The sequence below is a fragment of the Mixophyes fleayi genome, chromosome 1 (assembly GCF_038048845.1).
Source record: "Mixophyes fleayi isolate aMixFle1 chromosome 1, aMixFle1.hap1, whole genome shotgun sequence".
Lineage (NCBI taxonomy): Eukaryota > Metazoa > Chordata > Amphibia > Anura > Limnodynastidae > Mixophyes > Mixophyes fleayi.
In genome coordinates, this window is record NC_134402.1 from 37,021,541 (window position 1) to 37,040,353 (window position 18,813).

The 18,813-nt window shown below is 39.5% G+C and overlaps 1 protein-coding gene across 2 annotated transcripts in view; it reads right to left on the minus strand.

Annotated features, from left to right (window-relative positions):
- The window catches only part of SORCS2 (sortilin related VPS10 domain containing receptor 2), a 761,685-nt gene that overhangs the window by 50,379 nt on the left and 692,493 nt on the right, over positions 1-18,813 (minus strand). For both annotated transcript variants that reach the window (XM_075194428.1, XM_075194425.1), the window contains exons 10-12: positions 6,514-6,660; positions 5,717-5,819; positions 4,398-4,474 (exon numbers count right to left, since the gene is read on the minus strand). In XM_075194428.1, coding sequence (XP_075050529.1) covers positions 4,398-4,474; positions 5,717-5,819; positions 6,514-6,660 — 327 coding nt within the window. The remainder of the gene's footprint in view (positions 1-4,397; positions 4,475-5,716; positions 5,820-6,513; positions 6,661-18,813) is intronic.

Here is an 18,813-nt window from a genome sequence, read left to right on the forward strand (position 1 = left end):
GTGAAAGAGGTTTTTCTCCGTACATGAGATTGCTTCTTGTTAACGTCCGGCTGTGAGAACCTTCTTCAGGAATGTTCCGTGCATATCTAATCCCTAGCGACAGCGTAGAAAATGCAATGCCTCACCAGCTGAAACGTTGATATCAAATACTATTGTTCGGAGAATAAAATAAATGAGATCTGGGTTCGCTACGCAGGAAAACAAGTACGAGGGTTAAGATTAATATTAACAGCTGGGTGCAAAGTAATGTATTAAAATATTTCTCTTAATTCACAGAATCTGTCTTTTGTCCTGAAAACTTCATTTCACACAACAGCGGGATGTACCATGGAGCTAATTGATTACCTGCATTAAAATGAACAAAAGACACCCTAAGTCTGTTAATATAACTGAATGAAACTAAGGCTCTTTGTGCATCATTTCTGCATTTTACGCTTTAAATGTACATGTAAAAATGTCCCAAAAACTGCGTTCTTATGTAACTGTTGAGTCACATGTATCTCAAGATACGTCAAACTGAAGCGGAGGTCAGGTGTACAAATGTATATAACTCCTCCCAACAATAGCGTCGAGATGAGACTTGGCAGCGCTAGTTATAAACGTAAAAGTTGCATTAACCTATTCGTACACAATATAATGTAGTGAAGTATACACAAGAGGGGACAGTGTCTTGAAGTTATGTATATGTAATAAAAAATGTTCAAATAAAATGTAATTAAATACAAACACCGTTTATGTAGCTGTCAGTTGTTTGCCCATTGTGTGATTTAGCAAATACCATAGTGTGTAAAAGTATGTAAATAAAGCTTTAGGTCATAAAATTGTGACAGTACGCAGAGATGAATACAGGTTTCAGAACGGTTCAGCCGCAGAGCAGCAGGGACCCAGCTCCATTAACAGACTACAAATTAAATGACATGTGAATTTACAAATACAGGGCACTATGGCAATTATGTGGAATGGAAAAACAAAAGTGGAGCTAAAATATTGTATCAATGGGAATTTGCACCCCTGTGAAACGGTCCGTTCCACAGTAAAATTAGAGTTGCATGAAATATCTCTGCAGCCTTGCTGACCTTTAGGTGATCTGGCAGGAAGATAAGTAGGTGCTGGTGGCTCAATTCTAGAGTTCAACCCACTGCCCGAGGCTGTCTGATACACTGACCATAGGCAAACCGAGGTGGGGGTTTCCTAATGCCTGGAAACCCCCCTCCAAGCCTGGGGCACTGTATAATATTATAGCTACGCCCCCATGCTTGATGGTCACGCCCACGGGTGGCGTGGTGTGGAAACCCCCCTCTACAAATCCTGCGTTTGCCCCTGCTGACCGCTACACTGTCGTCTGTATACAAACTACATGTTGGAGTCAACTGAAGTGCACCTGTTAGCCGACAGAAGGATATCTTTTGTTGGCCAAACTATTATTATTTAGTGGCATTAAAAACACTGGTCACGGGGACTAGATAACATGTCACATGTTAGACATACATTTAATAAATTGGATATGGGATTGGTTAATATGCTAGACATAGGGGGATGAATAACCTGCTGAACATAACATAGAGATTGAATTGACAACAAAAACCAAAAACCCTGATCAGCCTCCTGAACCAGCTGTGAGGACTATGACCGGGAACTAGCAGTATGTAATGTATGCTGTGTCCCATAACAAACAGTCATATAGCCCTACCCAAAGTTTAATGAAGAGAACTCAACCTCTCCTAACCAATCCCCACTTTCCCTTCATTTATAAGGGATCCGATCTATCCCAAAATATTTCCTGCAGATAATTCATACTTGCCAACTCTCCCGGAATGTTCAGGAGACTCCCGAAATTGGGGTCGGTCTTACGGATTCCCGGGAGAGCAGGCAAATCTCCCACATCCCGCAACTGCCTTCCCAAAATGACGCGATTCACGGTGAATCAGAATTTTCGTCGGGGGGAGGAGAAAATGACGGCCCGCCCTCTCCCACCCTCCAGTCACGCCACTCTCCCGGGCAGAACTTGCCGAAAGTAGGCAAGTATGAGATAATTTCCTGTGATAATTACAGCATTCCTTGTCTAGAACAGCTGCCTGCAGGAGGAGCTGTGAAAGCAGATTGCAACCTCCAAAATCAATATGCAACCAGTCAGAGAGAGTTGCAGGTAGTTGTAATGATCACTTCTGGCTTACACTGACTGAGGTAACGCTAGCCGTGGCAGCCATTTTGTATGACATCTGACCTAATAAAAAAAATATTTTGATAAAGACTGCGGGTAGTTGAGTGAAGCACAGTGTGGAATATACCAGAGTGGTATATTAGCTCTGCTCACGCAGCTGAGAGGATATTGAAATACTTTAAGGGCTAGTAACATATTGAATACACCCTGAGCATGTTCAATGAAACCACTGTAATGTAGAAATGATGACAATTTGTGGGCAGACAACAAAGGCCAGTGTTGGCTAACCTGTGACACTCCAGGTGTTGTGAAACTACAAGTCCCAGCATACCCTTCAAGCAATAAACTGCTATATATTGTCAAAGCATGCTGGGACTTGTAGTTTCACAACACCTGAAGTGTCACAGGTTAGCTAACACTGACATAGGCCATTGTCAAGTGCTGCAAGCTTCCTCGTGTACCAAGCTTTTCTCACATTCGTCTTTGTGCAAGTATTATATTTTAACTTTTTTTTAACCGTATTTTGTATTTTTATATGTTTCTGACAATGATGAAAGAGATATACAGAAATGCCAGCATAACAAAATACCATACTTGCCAACTTATGGCAAGTATGGTCCGGGAGCCTGCCGGGGAAGGTGGGCGTGCAGAGGGCTGGGCTCCGAAAATCGCACCATTTTGGCCCCGCCCAGTGACGCAATGACGCAAAACGCATCATTTTACAAACGTCATGAATCGCGGCGTTTTGGACCTAAATCTGCCCACTTCACTAGGAAGTGGGTAGATCCGCGAGATTGCCACACTCTCCCGGGAGTCCGTGAGACATTCCGGGAGATTTGGCAAGTATGCAAAATACTGACTACTTTACATTGCAATATATTTTCTGATTGATCCATACATGATATATTGGCAGTTAAGCATGGGAGGGCAAAAAAATTCAATTATACACAGTGCCTACAGAAAATCATCATACCCTGTCAAAATCATTACCTTTGTCACATTACACCATTGAAATTGAAATAAATTAAATCAATTTTTTTCAGCTGTATTTACACATTGTAACACTCAACATCAAAGTGAAAATAACATTTAGAAAAATTCTTATCAGTCAATATAGTTTAATTACTAAATTACCTGTTTTGAATAAGTGCAAGTGAGTGAAGAAACTACATCATGACAGTACATAATGTGAAGATGATATAAAACACAGAGGGGGATTCACATAATAATTTGCAGAATTTGGTTCAGTTCCACAATTATTCTGGGGCAGTCTCAGTTTTGCAAATTGAAATTCAGGTTTTCCCAGTTGTTACATACAAAGTAAAAAAGCTGAATATACTTTCACCAAACAAAATTGCTATACTATACTCAGCAAATACTATATTAACTAAATAATGCTGACATTGAACTAATTAGATCTAACATAGCTGCTTCTCTTAGATCCAGTTGTCATAGCTTGTTAGTAACCAGCAACCAATAAGTAAAATGTTTATAGAGCAACCAATGGAATAAAACTTATGGGGTAGATTTATCAAATCTTCTAAAATAAAAAAGTGGAGGTGTTGCCCGTAGCAACCAATCAGATTCTAGCTATCATGTTCTAGAATGTACAAGATAAATGATAGCTCGTTCTTGATTGGTTGCTATGGGCAACACCTCCACTTTGACAACATCTACATTCAGATTGCAGGTTGTGAGCCCATCATAGGAATACAAGACCTGGGAGGACAGGAGTTTGTCCTGCAGGATCCTTACCATATAGGAAAACCCCCATGGAGTTCACTATCCAATCACAGCCATCACTTCTGGTCAGGGCCGGATTTAACACTAGGCAACCTAGGCAATTGCCTAGGGCCCAGCGGTCCCCAGAGGGCCTGCCCAGGGCCGACGGTGAGACCACCCTTTAAAAATGGGCCGCTACTTACGGGCCAGTGCTATATGCTTGCCCCCCCCCGGGCTAAAGTCTGCCAGCCAGCCCCTAAATAGGGGTATATGTTATGCTAAAAACTATAGTGCTATGGATTTTTTCAGGGAGGGGGCCCCAAACCATTATCTTGCCTAGGGCCCCATGAGGTCTAAATCCGGCTCTGCTTCTGGTCACCAAGTAATTTTATTATCACAGTCAACATCTGCCTTCAGTTGTATAGACAGTTTTGAAAAGAAAGACAACACATATATATATATATATATATATATATGTAATGGGTATAATGTAGACATAATCCGAATATCTTACTTGTCTCCATGTGTTTCCACAGTCTGAAGTTATATACATTTCTTCCTTGTACTCCACCAACTGTGAGCCCAGATTACCTGAATTTAGGAGAAAAGAAACAGTGAACTTCAAGTAGGATACTAGTGTTTCCAATAACAGTGTGCCCCGACTTTCTGAGGAAGTGGACGGAGTTCCAAGAAACGCGTAACCATGGTGATTTGATTGTGAAGAGTGAGCACACAGATCACTGGGAGCTAACTCAGGAGTCTAACCTCGCTTTGGCATTATTCAAGTGCTTTTTACCCAGTGAGCGCAACTAATATAGGCTTTTAAGATGTAATTATGGTTTTACACTATGTGAGTTTATTTTTTACTAGAATAAAAGCTGGTTTGAGAATTTATCTATGTTTATATTTGAAATGAATGGAAACACTGGAGAAACATTGTTAAAGATCCATAGACAGTCTGCTTGATATGTGAATGTGTAACCGCATCCAGGGGAGCAGATTTATATTGTTTGGTACTAACCCATGGTAAAATGGTACACACTATAGAGACTTCCTTTTTCATATCATCATCATCTATTTATATAGCGCCACTAATTCCGCAGCGCTGTACAGAGAACTCACTCACATCAGTCCCTGCCCCATTGGAGCTTACAGTTTAAATTCCCTAACATACACACACACAGACAGACTGAGAGAGGCAAAGGTCAATTTGATAGCAGCCAATTAATCTTCCAATATGATTTTGGAGTGTGGGAGGAAACCGGAGCACCCAGAGGAAACCCACGCAAACACAAGGAGAACATACAAACTCCACACAGATAAGGCCATGGTCGGGAATTGAACTTATGACCCCAGTTCTGTGAGGCAGAAGTACTAACCACTGAGCCATATCCTGATCTGTGCCGAGGGAACTTTAGAACTATTTGGAATTAATAGTAAAGGGACTATAGGCACTCTTCTGATCCCAACTGGCAGTAAACTAGAAAACTGGAACTTTAATTGGGGTGTTGCCATCTAGAACATATTATTAGTGGAATATGAGGGACCTGATTGTCTATTTCAGAGAAGTTCTCTTAGGATACTAGAAAGCCTGAACGCTAAACTAAAATCAATGTCCATAAATGTCCAAAATCAATGGATAAAGGCTGGTTAATATGTTCTACAGTAAGTATCTCCTTGAATCACTATCAACATTCCAAAGTCTTCACAAGAAGATATTGTCGGCACTGTCAATATTTTTAGAAAGCATCCATTCTGCTTTTCCAAAAAAGATGCTTCTTAATATAACATTGAAATAGATAAATAAGAGCAGACATGTTCTACGTCACCTACCAGCTCCCATAATCAGTCCCGGAGCCGTGTCCTTGGTGTGTACAGTTCCCGATACATAAGGATTATCGGCCCAGCGGAGATGAAGGTGAAGGTGGCAGTCAGGCTTTCAAGATAGATAAGAGATCAAATACAGATTATTATCATATAAAAAAACATGTTCAGAAGATAGTCGGTTACATTATGTAGAGTTTACCATCGTGTATCACAGAACCAAATGTAAAAAAATTAAAAAGTAAAATCAAACTACCAAATAAAAAAATACAACCTCTGAGTCCCACTATAAAGCAATTCGTATGGGTTATCTTCCATTTGATTCTATTTTTAAATCCCCTTCCCATCACCCACACTGCTCCTTTGACGAGGGTCTCTCTAACGAGCCCCTCCAGTTCATCAAGTAAGCAGTATCCCAGTAGCTACAGATGATTGGGAACTTTGGTGGCCAGCCTCCAAATGGACGGAGGTATGTGGCACGAGGGCGAGATATGACAGCCAGCTCCTGGTTCAGTCAACAGTCGGTGATCATACCTATGTCAATAAAGTGTAAGGACATTATATGGCAGAGATGGCGTGAATCAGTGTAGTCATCTGGGTGCAGAGTGCCTGTCATCAATTTAATACAAGCAGCACAAAAAGTATAAATATTGTGTATTGTTTAGAATGGCGTTTGGTGATCTTGGGCGTGACCAATGCCATATTGGTGTTGGAGAGTTAGCGGGAAGCTCTCCGAGGACCCTGACAACTCGTGTTTGGAGTACTCTGAACAGAAGACAAACATAATTATCTAGATTAAATCGTACCGGTTTACAGTTGGTCGGCTTGCCATTCATGTCAACGCTTGGCGCAGTCAGATAGTCCCAGTCGCGGCCTTTGTTGTAAGTGATGAGCGTTGTCACTTTTCCATCAATTTTCTGATTGGCCACAAAAACCCCTTTAACGCCTCTTACCTGAAAAATGTAAAGGGTTATTTACTAACTGGAAAATGTGCGGACACACAAATCGCACAACCTTTAACAGGTCTGTGAGTCTCGCTAGAAATACAGATGGTGCAAAGCAGAAATACATTATTTAAGTCCATCATAATAGTGAAGGGACATTGACAGCATCTATTATGCATGTCACTCTGGTACATTTTAATGCTTTTTATTACAAAATGCAACCATAAATTATTTTTCCTAGAGTAGACCTGCGAAAAATATATCAACAGTGGTTGAGGTGGAAATTTAGAAGGGGCAGTATGGATAATGTAAGTAATTGGAATTTGATAGTATACACCCCACTTCCACCACTGTATATACTGTATAATGTAAGTGACTGGAATGTGATAGTGTTACAATGGAGGCAGTAGGAGAAGTGACGGTATGACATACCACCGTATACACCTCACTTCTACCACTGTATATACTGTATATATAATGTAAGTGACTGGAATGTGATAGTGTTACAATGAAGGCAGTAGGAGAAGTGGCGGTATGACATACCACCCTATACACCCCACTTCTACCACTGTATATACTGTATATATAATGTAAGTGACTGGAATGTGATAGTGTTACAATGAAGGCAGTAGGAGAAGTGGCGGTATGACATACCACCGTATACACCCCACTTCTACCACTGTATATACTGTATATATAATGTAAGTGACTGGAATGTGATAGTGTTACAATTAAGGCAGTAGGAGAAGTGACGGTATGACATACCACAGTATACACCCCCACTTACACCACTGTATATACTGTATATATAATGTAAGTGACTGGAATGTGATAGGTTTACAATGAAGGCAGTAGGAGAAGTGTCGGTATGACATACCACCGTATACACCCCACTTCTACCACTGTATATACTGTATATATAATGTAAGTGACTGGAATGTGATAGTGTTACAATGAAGGCAGTAGGAGAAGTGGCGGTATGATATACCACCGTATACACCCCCACTTCTACCACTGTATATACTGTATATATAATGTAAGTGACTGGAATGTGATAGTGTAACAATGAAGGCAGTAGTAGAAGTGACGGTATGACATACCACCGTATACACCCCACTTCTACCACTGTATATACTGTATATATAATGTAAGTGACTGGAATGTGATAGGTTTACAATGAAGGCAGTAGGAGAAGTGACGGTATGACATACTATCGTATACACCCCACTTCTACCACTGTATATACTGTATATATAATGTAAGTGACTGGAATGTGATAGGTTTACAATGAAGGCAGTAGGAGAAGTGACGGTATGACATACCACCATATACACCCCCACTTCTACCACTGTATATACTGTATAAATAATGTAAGTGACTGGAATGTGATAGGTTTACAATGAAGGCAGTAGGAGAAGTGACGGTATGACATACCACCATATACACCCCACTTCCACCACTGTATATACTGTATATATAATGTAAGTGACTGGAATGTGATAGTGTTACAATGAAGGCAGTAGGAGAAGTGACGGTATGACATACTATCGTATACACCTCACTTCTACCACTGTATATACTGTATATATAATGTAAGTGATTGGAATGTGATAGTGTAACAATGAAGGCAGTAGGAGAAGTGGCGGTATGACATAGCACCGTATACACCCCCACTTCTACCACTGTATATACTGTATATATAATGTAAGTGACTGGAATGTGATAGTGTTACAATGAAGGCAGTAGGAGAAGTGTCGGTATGACATACCACCGTATACACCCCACTTCTACCACTGTATATACTGTATATATAATGTAAGTGACTGGAATGTGATAGTGTTACAATGAAGGCAGTAGGAGAAGTGACGGTATGACATACCACTGTATACACCCCACTTCTACCACTGTATATACTGTATATATAATGTAAGTGACTGGAATGTGATAGTGTTACAATGAAGGCAGTAGGAGAAGTGACGGTATGACATACCACCGTATACACCCCACTTCTACCACTGTATATACTGTATATATAATGTAAGTGATTGGAATGTGATAGTGTAACAATGAAGGCAGTAGGAGAAGTGGCGGTATGACATAGCACCGTATACACCCCACTTCTACCACTGTATATACTGTATATATAATGTAAGTGACTGGAATGTGATAGTGTTACAATGAAGGCAGTAGGAGAAGTGACGGTATAACATACCACCGTATACACCCCACTTCTACCACTGTATATACTATATATATAATGTAAGTGACTGGAATGTGATAGTGTTACAATGAAGGCAGTAGGAGAAGTGACGGTATGACATACCACTGTATACACCCCCACTTCTACCACTGTATATACTGTATATATAATGTAAGTGACTGGAATGTGATAGTGTTACAATGAAGGCAGTAGGAGAAGTGATGGTATGACATACCACCGTATACACCTCACTTCTACCACTGTATATACTGTATATATAATGTAAGTGACTGGAATGTGATAGTGTTACAATGAAGGCAGTAGGAGAAGTGACGGTATGACATACTACTGTATACACCCCACTTCTACCACTGTATATACTGTATATATAATGTAAGTGACTGGAATGTGATAGTGTTACAATGAAGGCAGTAGGAGAAGTGACGGTATGACATACCACCGTATACACCCCCACTTCTACCACTGTATATACTGTATATATAATGTAAGTGACTGGAATGTGATAGTGTTACAATGAAGGCAGTAGGAGAAGTGACGGTATGACATACCACCGTATACACCTCACTTCTACCACTGTATATACTGTATATATAATGTAAGTGACTGGAATGTGATAGTGTTACAATGAAGGCAGTAGGAGAAGTGTCGGTATGACATACCACCGTATACACCGCCACTTCCACCACTGCTTATATGTAGAAAAGAAATGTGTGAATAAAACAATAGTAAACAATAGTGATATTAGTGTGCTATATTACCATATAAATATATGACTAAAAAAGCCAATTGATGAACGTGCCAAATTAACCAAATTTGTGACAAATTAATTGAACTCATTATGATTATGTTAGAACACTAAAATTAGTACAAATTAATTGAAGTGCAAAACATACTTGCCAACTCTCCCGGAATGTCCGGGAAACTTCCGCATTTTGCGAGAGTCTCCCGGATTCCCGGGCGAGTGTGGCAATCTCCCGGAACTGCCCACTTCACTAGGATGTGGGGCACTTCCTAGTGAAGTGGGCAGAATTAGCTCCCAAAGTCAGCGATTCCTGGTGAATCGCGGCGTTTGGCCATGCATCCCGCTGTCAAATGACGCGTTTTGCGTCATGACGTCACGAGGGCGGGTCCAAAATGATGAGCATTTTGGAGCCCCGCCCACGTCACGCCCACCTCCCATGACAGTCTCCCGGAAACCAACTATTCAAAGTTGGTAAGTATGGTGCAAAAGAAACGGTCCCTCAGGTGCAAGCTGAAGATAGGAGATTCCCAATCTCATGGGCCCAATAGGTTCAGTAGTGGTTCCAACACAGAGATGTCTATCATGTTATTGTCAGTACATCAGCTGGTCCCCAACGCGTTTTGTGATTTAAGGGTCTCCAGATTATGTGCGCAAAATGTCACACAACAAGTTGGTATCAACTGGTGTACAGATAATGACTTGGGGGTATATTTACTAAACTGCAGGTTTGAAAAGTAGAGCTATTGCCCATAACAACCAATCAGATTCTAGCTTTAACTTTGTATAAAGTACTAAATAAATGATAACTAGAATCTGATTGGTTACTATAGGCAACACCTCCACTTTTTCAAACCCGCAAATCCGGATTGACTTTACAGGAAGTGATGAATCCACATGCTGAATGTTATTGGGGCTTGATTTCAGCTTACAGTCAGGGTTTAATCATGCATTCATTTTTTTCGGCAGGTAGGATGTTTGTAACACCCCTGCTAAACAAGTATATTCCCTCTAAATTACCTTTTTCTATCCTTGTAAGCTCATCATGCAAACCAAATGCTGCTTTTATTTATAGGCGCAAGAAGTAGCACAAAGTCAGTATCCTCCAGCTATTCCAGCCAGAAGGTGCAAACATTTTTATCCCTTGCAGATGCCTTTATCTTGATGTGCCAGGTCCGTGAGCTTCCCATAAAAATAGGGAGTGCTCACACACAAACAGCTACATGATGTCACAAAACATCCTTTGTTCTGCTGTATCATGTTGATCGTACTTTCGTAGATGACTTCCAATGTCTTTTGATCTCAGAAAAGAATTGATTCCGTTATCACGATAATCATTTATAATTCAAGACACATTGGGCCTCATTCATTAAGGAAAGAAAGTCAAAAAAAGGAGTAAGTTTTATGTTGGACAAAACCATGTTACAATGCCAGGGGTGCAAATTAGTTTATTATTTAGCACATAAGTTAAATTCTGGCTGTTTTTTCATGTAGCACACAAATATTATATAGCTTTATATTTTATACAGAAATTTAAATTTGATCTTGGACATGTCCAACCCCAACTATAAATCTGTCCACACATTTTAAATTTACCTCCCCCTCCAATGTAACATGGTTTTTTTTCCAAGGTGCAAAGTTACTCAATTGTTTGCTTTACTTTCTTTAATGAATCAGGCTCATTATCTTTGACTGGCACCATTTCTGGGATAACATGACGACCTTACGATTTCTGTATGTACAGTACATTGTTCCATCTCAATACCTTCATGTAGGATGCTTAGAGAATTACAAGGAATTATGCACATTTTGTAGATTCTCACCATAGTTGGGTTATCTTATTTGTAAAAATAATTTATATATATATAATATATTGTCTGAATATATTCACTGAACAAGATCAGTGGAAATAAGAAAATTTTCAACTTAATGCTATCTCAGTTCTATGCCTTTTTTATTTTTAAATTCCCTGTTTTCATACATTTCATATTTCAAATCTAAGCACTTCTGCAATGTCTATATTTGTTTCAGTATAGTCTCCATAAAGCACGATGAACGAAAAAAATATACAGCATACCAGCCATTCTAAGTAAAGCAAATTGTTAACCCCAAACCGATCTGTTCACTACGCTCTCTGATCCACATATGTTTCTTCATCATTCCAGATGGATCTTAAACATATTCCTAGGGATCTTTGATTCATATGATAGGGAAATGTGTGATTGGTTCACATGTGAACAAAACGGATAAAAACTACCCCATATGAATATATTATTGTGAGTTTTACTATGTTGTGGTGCTCATGGATATTTTTATAGCATGCATAATTTTAGCTTCATTTGTTTAATGTCTCAAGCAGACATTAACAACAGAGGGCTGCAGCACCAAATCAGCATACAGGAAAATAGTCACAAGTCCAAGACTAAGAGGTATATTTACTAAACTGCGGGTTTGAAAAAGTGGAGATGTTGCCGATAGCAACCAATCAGATTCTAGATATCATTTATTTAGTACATTCTACAAAATGACAGCTAGAATCTGATTGGTTGCTATAGGCAACATCTCCACTTTTCAAGCCCGCAGTTTAGTAAATATACCCGTAAGTGCATGACAGGCAGATACAAAGCAAAATCAAGGGGTAGATTTACTAAAAGTTCTAAAAAGGAAAAGTGGAGATGTTGCCCATAGCAACCTATCAGTTTCTTGCTATCCTTTATCAACTAAATTCTAGAGAATGAGAGCTAAATTTCTCATTGGTTGCTATGGGCAACATGTACACTTTTTAGAAGTTTCAGTAAATCTAATTGGTTCCTGCTTTGCACAGTTGTTTTACACATGGTGAGCCAATTTAAAGTTTCTCAGGGGCTGCCCTGGTTCATGTGCAGACAGGGGCATCATTCGGTGTACATATTGATTGGGCCACAAATGGGATAAATTGCAAAAATAATATTTTGCCTTTTGTACCAGGAGGCTGTCTTTGTACCAATGAGGGGGGGCGGGGGAAGGGGGGGAAGGGGGCGGTGTTCATGCACAAAACAGATCCAACTCCTGGGATCCTCCTGGTTACCTATAGCCAGGAGCCAGATTTCATGGTTTGTCTGAATGCAGCAGCACTGGAGGATGTAGAAGCGGCCTGCTCTACACCCTTGGCGGAGCCCTGTGAGTCGCAGCGTTTTCAGATAAATGGTGTTTTTCGGCTTTAAGTTAATTGCCATAAAGTGGACAGCCCCTTTAATTTGGGGGCATATAATATTTTATTGGAAGAGATCACGGAGAGGGAATATGACCACATATTACACCATACTTGCCTACTCTCACGGAATTTCCAGCAGGCTCCTGAATTTGGAAGGTAGGCAAACCTCCCGGACCTTGTAAAATGCCGAAATTCACAACATTAAATAGCAGGGACAGGGCTTAATCGCACCATTAAGCAGGGCCGTAACTAGGGCTGTGCAATAGGGGCGACCGCCCAGGGCGCAACGCTGAAGGGGGCGCAGTTTAGGAATGTTTTAGGTTCATTTGGTTAAAATTGAGGGCTAGGGGGCGGCATTTGTCTTTCTCGCCCCAGGCGCTAGAATTCTATGTAACAGCTCTGTCATTAATCCCCAGCCCCACTATTCAATACCTTGAATTTCTGTATTTTATGGTAGGGGCGGAGCTAAAGTGACGTAATGCTGTTGTCACGCCCCCTCCTACCTTCTGTCACATGATCTATACTCCGATCTCCTGGAGTACAGATTTAAAAAGTAGGCAAGTATGTATTACACCACTGCACACTCCTGCTCATGGGACCAGAGTACAAAGTCGTTTAGCACCGTCTGCAAATTTATGCACAATGGGCCTGATTCATTAAGGAAAGTAAGGCAAAAAAAGGAGAACATTTTCTCCTGGGTAAACCATCTTACAATGCAAGGGGTGCAAATTAGTTTATCATTTTGCACATAAGTTAAGAATTGGCTGTTTTTTATGTAACAGACAAATTCTTGATAGCTTTATTTTTACACTGAAATTTGAAGTTAATCTAGGACATGCCCTACCCCAACTATAAATCTGTCCTTACATTTCATATTTACCCCCCCCCCCCCCTTCCAATGCAACATGGTTTTGCCAAGGTGCAAAGTTACTCCTTTTTTTGCCTTATTTTCCTAAATGAATCAGGCCCAATGTGTTTAGCACAAAATCAGAAATAGTTATGTTAAAAGTGACTGTCAGGCTTTGGTGATCTGTCCTAAATTGCCATGATATGTACTGAATTTAGTTGGAATGTAGCCTAAAGTCTGTCTATTTACACCCTGTTAAGACTTATTTTCAGCCATCTGATATGTTGAGAGGTATGCTATATTAAGTAATATAGTATACTGCAGATAGTCTTCATATAATTCAGTTTTACTACAGTAAATGAAATCAAACCATCAAATGTGTGTTTTGTCCCAGCGTCATTTGCATGTAAATAATCAGCACAAGACTCCTATGGCCAGAGTGGCAGTTTTAAATGTTCCACAATATCTGCTGCGATGATGATTTACTAAATGTAAAATCACATTTTCTGGTATAAATCTGTGTTCTTCTAGTCAGGCTGTAGATGTGAAATTATAATACACTGTTCTAAAGTGGAGGCTCAAGACTCTCACGGGCAATGATTTAAGACCGCTTGTCGTCTTTCAAGCAGTATAATGTATGTAAAAGATAACAGTGCGGAAATGGAAAATATGTTCCATAACGAAAACTAAATATATATATATATATATATATATATATATATATATATATTTGAAGGAATTTAGCTTTTATTGTGATAGCAGCTTGATCTGAATGTACCACAGGAGCCAAACTCTGAAGATGACCATTTTCCTCCGTTAGGCAGCTAATACATAGCAGCTAAACTTAAAAGATGCAGAAACAGTAGTTTCCACATCTTTTAAGTGTCAGATAAGCTGGATGCATAGACCCCTATGAGACCTATTTATTAAAGAGTGCCAGCTAAACGTCTGCATAGAGGAGCCTGTTTATCAAGTATCGAGGTGGTGCTTGTGCCGTCATGATGCCTATTCTGTTAATGCCATCTCAAGATGCTGTTAACCAAAGGAAATCACTGGGAAAAAATATAATGATGTTTTTTTTTCTCAGTGCAGGTCTCTTTAATATAAGTGGGGTCACATAGTTTTATGCAATTTGTGCAGAGTACAAGACCCTTTGTCTTTTTTCAAACAAGTTTATGGCTCTCCAACTTGATCCTGCCACCTATTATTTAAGACCTACACTTTGGACTTCAGGCGATGCCCCCTGAGCTTGGTACGGTATGAGAATTATCAATAAGATTGGGAGAGGATAAGGTTATTTCAAGACAAAGACAACAACTATGGCTCTATCCATGTAGGGTTTAGCCTGCCTACAGCTTTGTAGGCGCCAGTTAAAGCGGCGCAATAAGAGGACCAACTGGACTGGCCAATGTCCAAGCCAGCACAAGACTATGGTTTGAATACTTGTCTTCAAGAGTCGGGAAGCCAATGCAACTGACAGTAGACCAAAACAAAAAAAGAAGCATTAGACTAAGTTTCCATTGGGTTTCCTCTGGGTGCTCCACTTTTATCCCACAGTCTATAAAATGGTAGGTTAATTGGCTGCTGACAGAATGGACCCTAGTCTGGAAGTATGTGTGCGGAAGAGAAATTGGACTGTAATTACCCATGGGGCAGGGACGGATTAAATATTCTCTGTGCATCGCTGCGTAATACGATGGTACTATATAAACAACTGGTAATAAATAAATCAAAAAAGCTATGGATAGTTCCTTGTAATAAATGATACCCTTAGAGCTAGTGACCCTTCTTTGTTTTTCGTGAAAAAAATAAATAAATTATACATATACCTCTTGATATTGACATAAAAGAAGGATTATTGTGCCTTTAATAGCTCTGTATTTTATGTTGTTTTCCCAAGTCTGCAAAGTGCTGACTCGTCGATTCAATTCATTTATTGACATTTGTTTTTTGGTTATTTTAACTAGTGAGCCAGACTAACTGTAGCCAATCCAAATTAGAACAGTTTAGCAACCCATATTTTTAGTTGGGCTGATGCCAAAAGAGATTTCTGCTTAGGTCCATTAACAGTTACAGTAGACTGGACCATTCTGACATATCTGATTACTTCTGAGCATTTCATTGTCTGCTTATAGAGAGGAGCTCGCTGAGATAGAACATTCAGGTTCCACGTTTCCTGGAGCTCTGCGGGATCAGACAATCTTGTATCTTCTCCACCTGGCAGTAGACTGAAGACAGGAAAATATACAGACTCATATTTTCTCTATTCTTTTGAAGTATTTAGGTACATATGTTCATAGCAAATTAAAGCTGGAACTCATTATGTGTTGATGGGCTGCATTATGCATTGTCAGCATTTAGGTCCAACGCTCTGGTTTATCCCTGTGTAGGGTATGAGATCACTACAGGATGGGTCTGGCATACGCCCATATAATAAAACATTTTTTTTTCCTGAAGCAGTTTGTGGCTTTGGAATAAAAAAATAAAAAGAAGGAAGAATAGAATCTTGAATATTCTGAAAATTAATGACCACCTCACATGGAAGTTTGGCACAGTCAGGGAACTTCACTACTGACAGAGAGGAAAAATAATCAAATGTGATTTAGGAGTTCCTATATTAAATTCTTCTTGGCTACTCTTTTCAGGGATGTTGATGGAAAAATAAGTCCATAAAGAATGGCAGGAAGACTCATTTTATGGTTAGAGTTTTTCGTGGGAGGATAAACATGGGTTTGGTGATTTTCCAAAAGACCATTGAAAATCATGTGTTATAGGCAGGGGCGAAACACGGCATCGAGCCACATAGCAAACTTTTGGGGAGGTTCTGGTGGTGTTGGTTCACTCAGCTCTCCGAGCTTGAGCAGAGGACCGTACTTGCACAGTAAAGCATTGCTAGGCTCCAAAGCAGCCGAGACCCCTTGCATGAATCTTTAATTAATCAGTAAAATCTTCCTCTTTCACCGCTCCACATCTGCTGCAAATCCTACACTGGCTCCCTGTGTCCTCCAGAACCCAATTCAAATTACTCACCCCTACCTACAAAGCCTTCAACAACACCCCTTCATACATCTCAAATCTCATATCAAAATACTCTCCCTCCCGCCCTTTTAGATCTACCTCTGACCTTCGCCTTGCCTTGTCCCTGGTAACCACCTCCCACTCCCGCCTACAAGACTTCTCCCGTGCTGCTCCCCACTTCTGGAATTCCCCACCACACAGCCTTCAAATCTTTAGATACTCTTTGAAAACCCATCTCTTTTTTAGAGATGACTTTATTCCCGATAACAGTATTCACATTAATACACTCTCACAACTACTCCAATCTCCACTCTGAGCCACATTTGCTCCTCTTGTTTCAGCTGTGCCCTCTTCCACTTAGAATGTAAGCTCGTTAATGATCAGGGTCCTTAATACCCTTTGTTTTCATGTCTGCATTTATTTTGTCTACCTTGTATATCCCTGTTTTATGTATGTATTGTCTTCCCTACTGTACGGTGCTGTGGAGCACTATGGTGCCGTACAAATCTACAATAATAATAATAATGTTATACTTTAACCCAGATAAACCAGGGACATACCAGCCAAATGATGTCCAGGGACACAATGCTTGCCTCTTTCTTATCATATTATATTGATGTTAAAATGTTATGTGTTCTATTATTTTATGTATAAGCTAGTGTCTGGTAATCAATGTTACAAAGCCATGTGTATGTTCTCTTTTAATTGATGTAGAAGTGCTACTTTGATACTTTACAAAAAAGACAAACAGTTAACACTTCATGTAGCAGAGACATTAATGAGCTTAAAAGCTGTTTGTCTACCAAAAAGGCAGCTGGAATATTAATAATAGCGTAAATAAAAACCGTAAAATCTCACTTTAATGTATGCCACTCATAAATAAACTTTTATCATTAATTGTGTGACTTTAATATTTTAGAAATGATTAAATCCCTGCAATCATAGATAGAATCCCTTTTGTATGAATTTCTTCAACACGTACAAGAATCCGTTACCCCATTATACTATGAATGCAAATTGGATTTTGAAATGAGGATGGTTGACAATGCTTTTTGCAACCTTAAATGTTCATAGTTCACCAAATTGTGATAAGTGCAGAGCTATTTCAGCAATTAGTGCAATTAAGTGTAATTCTAGAAATAATACTTTTCCTGAGGTTGCTATTCATTAGACTGTCCAGCATTCAGCTATCCAGCAAGAACACACTGTAAAAAAATGTATTCTCACAAAAGAAGAAACTATGTAGTGAGATCCAGAGATCAGCCAAATGCCCGCTGTTCAGTTCTCAGAATCATTCCAGTTATTGAGTCACGAGTTTTATTTTGCCAAATCAATCCTATCTCTCAGCTTCAGACAAAACAGGAAGTCCTTTGAAAATGCGTATTATGGTTATAAAAAGTCAACTATGATGTAAATGTATTCACTGTATCGTTATTCCAATTTTAAATAGAATTAGTTGTGAATTGTAGAAGACAATTTTGTTTTGAAATTAAACATTTTATTACAAAGATCTTTATGAGATGATTCACCAGCTACAACAGTGGTCAGGGAACAGGGGTAAATGACGCCAAATGGGGTAAAAATGAAATTCCTGGGGGTAATGCTGCCGATTAACATGCTGTCAGTTGGATTGTAGACCCCTTTAAATGTGAAATTGCTGTTGTACCAGAAGAGCCTCAAGGGTTGGCAGAGGCACTTCTTGAGCTTTGATGCAATAATGAAGCACGTATTGTGAAAACAAAGCAGATCTGTCATATTTTTGGATGTCAACAGCTGCAAAGGCATTCAACATTGCATGAGGAGGCAGTCAAAAAGTTGCTGCCTTTTGTAACAACCTACCTTTGCGAGCAAGGATTTTCCACTCTAACGAACATAAAAACAAAGCAGAGAAATCGATTGGACGCTGAAGACTGTACCCAAATTGCTCTGACATCAAAATGCCCCAATATTGATGCTCTCGTATCAAAAATGAAGCAACATAATTTCTCCAAAACCTGAAGTTTTGAAGTTGAAGCTTTCAAACAAATTTTGAATAGATTCAATAAAATTTTGAATTCCAATAATTAATAATATATGATTTACTTCCTTTCAAATCAAGGGGGTAATGTCGGCGTATCTAAGTATATTTGGGGGTAAAAGGTAAA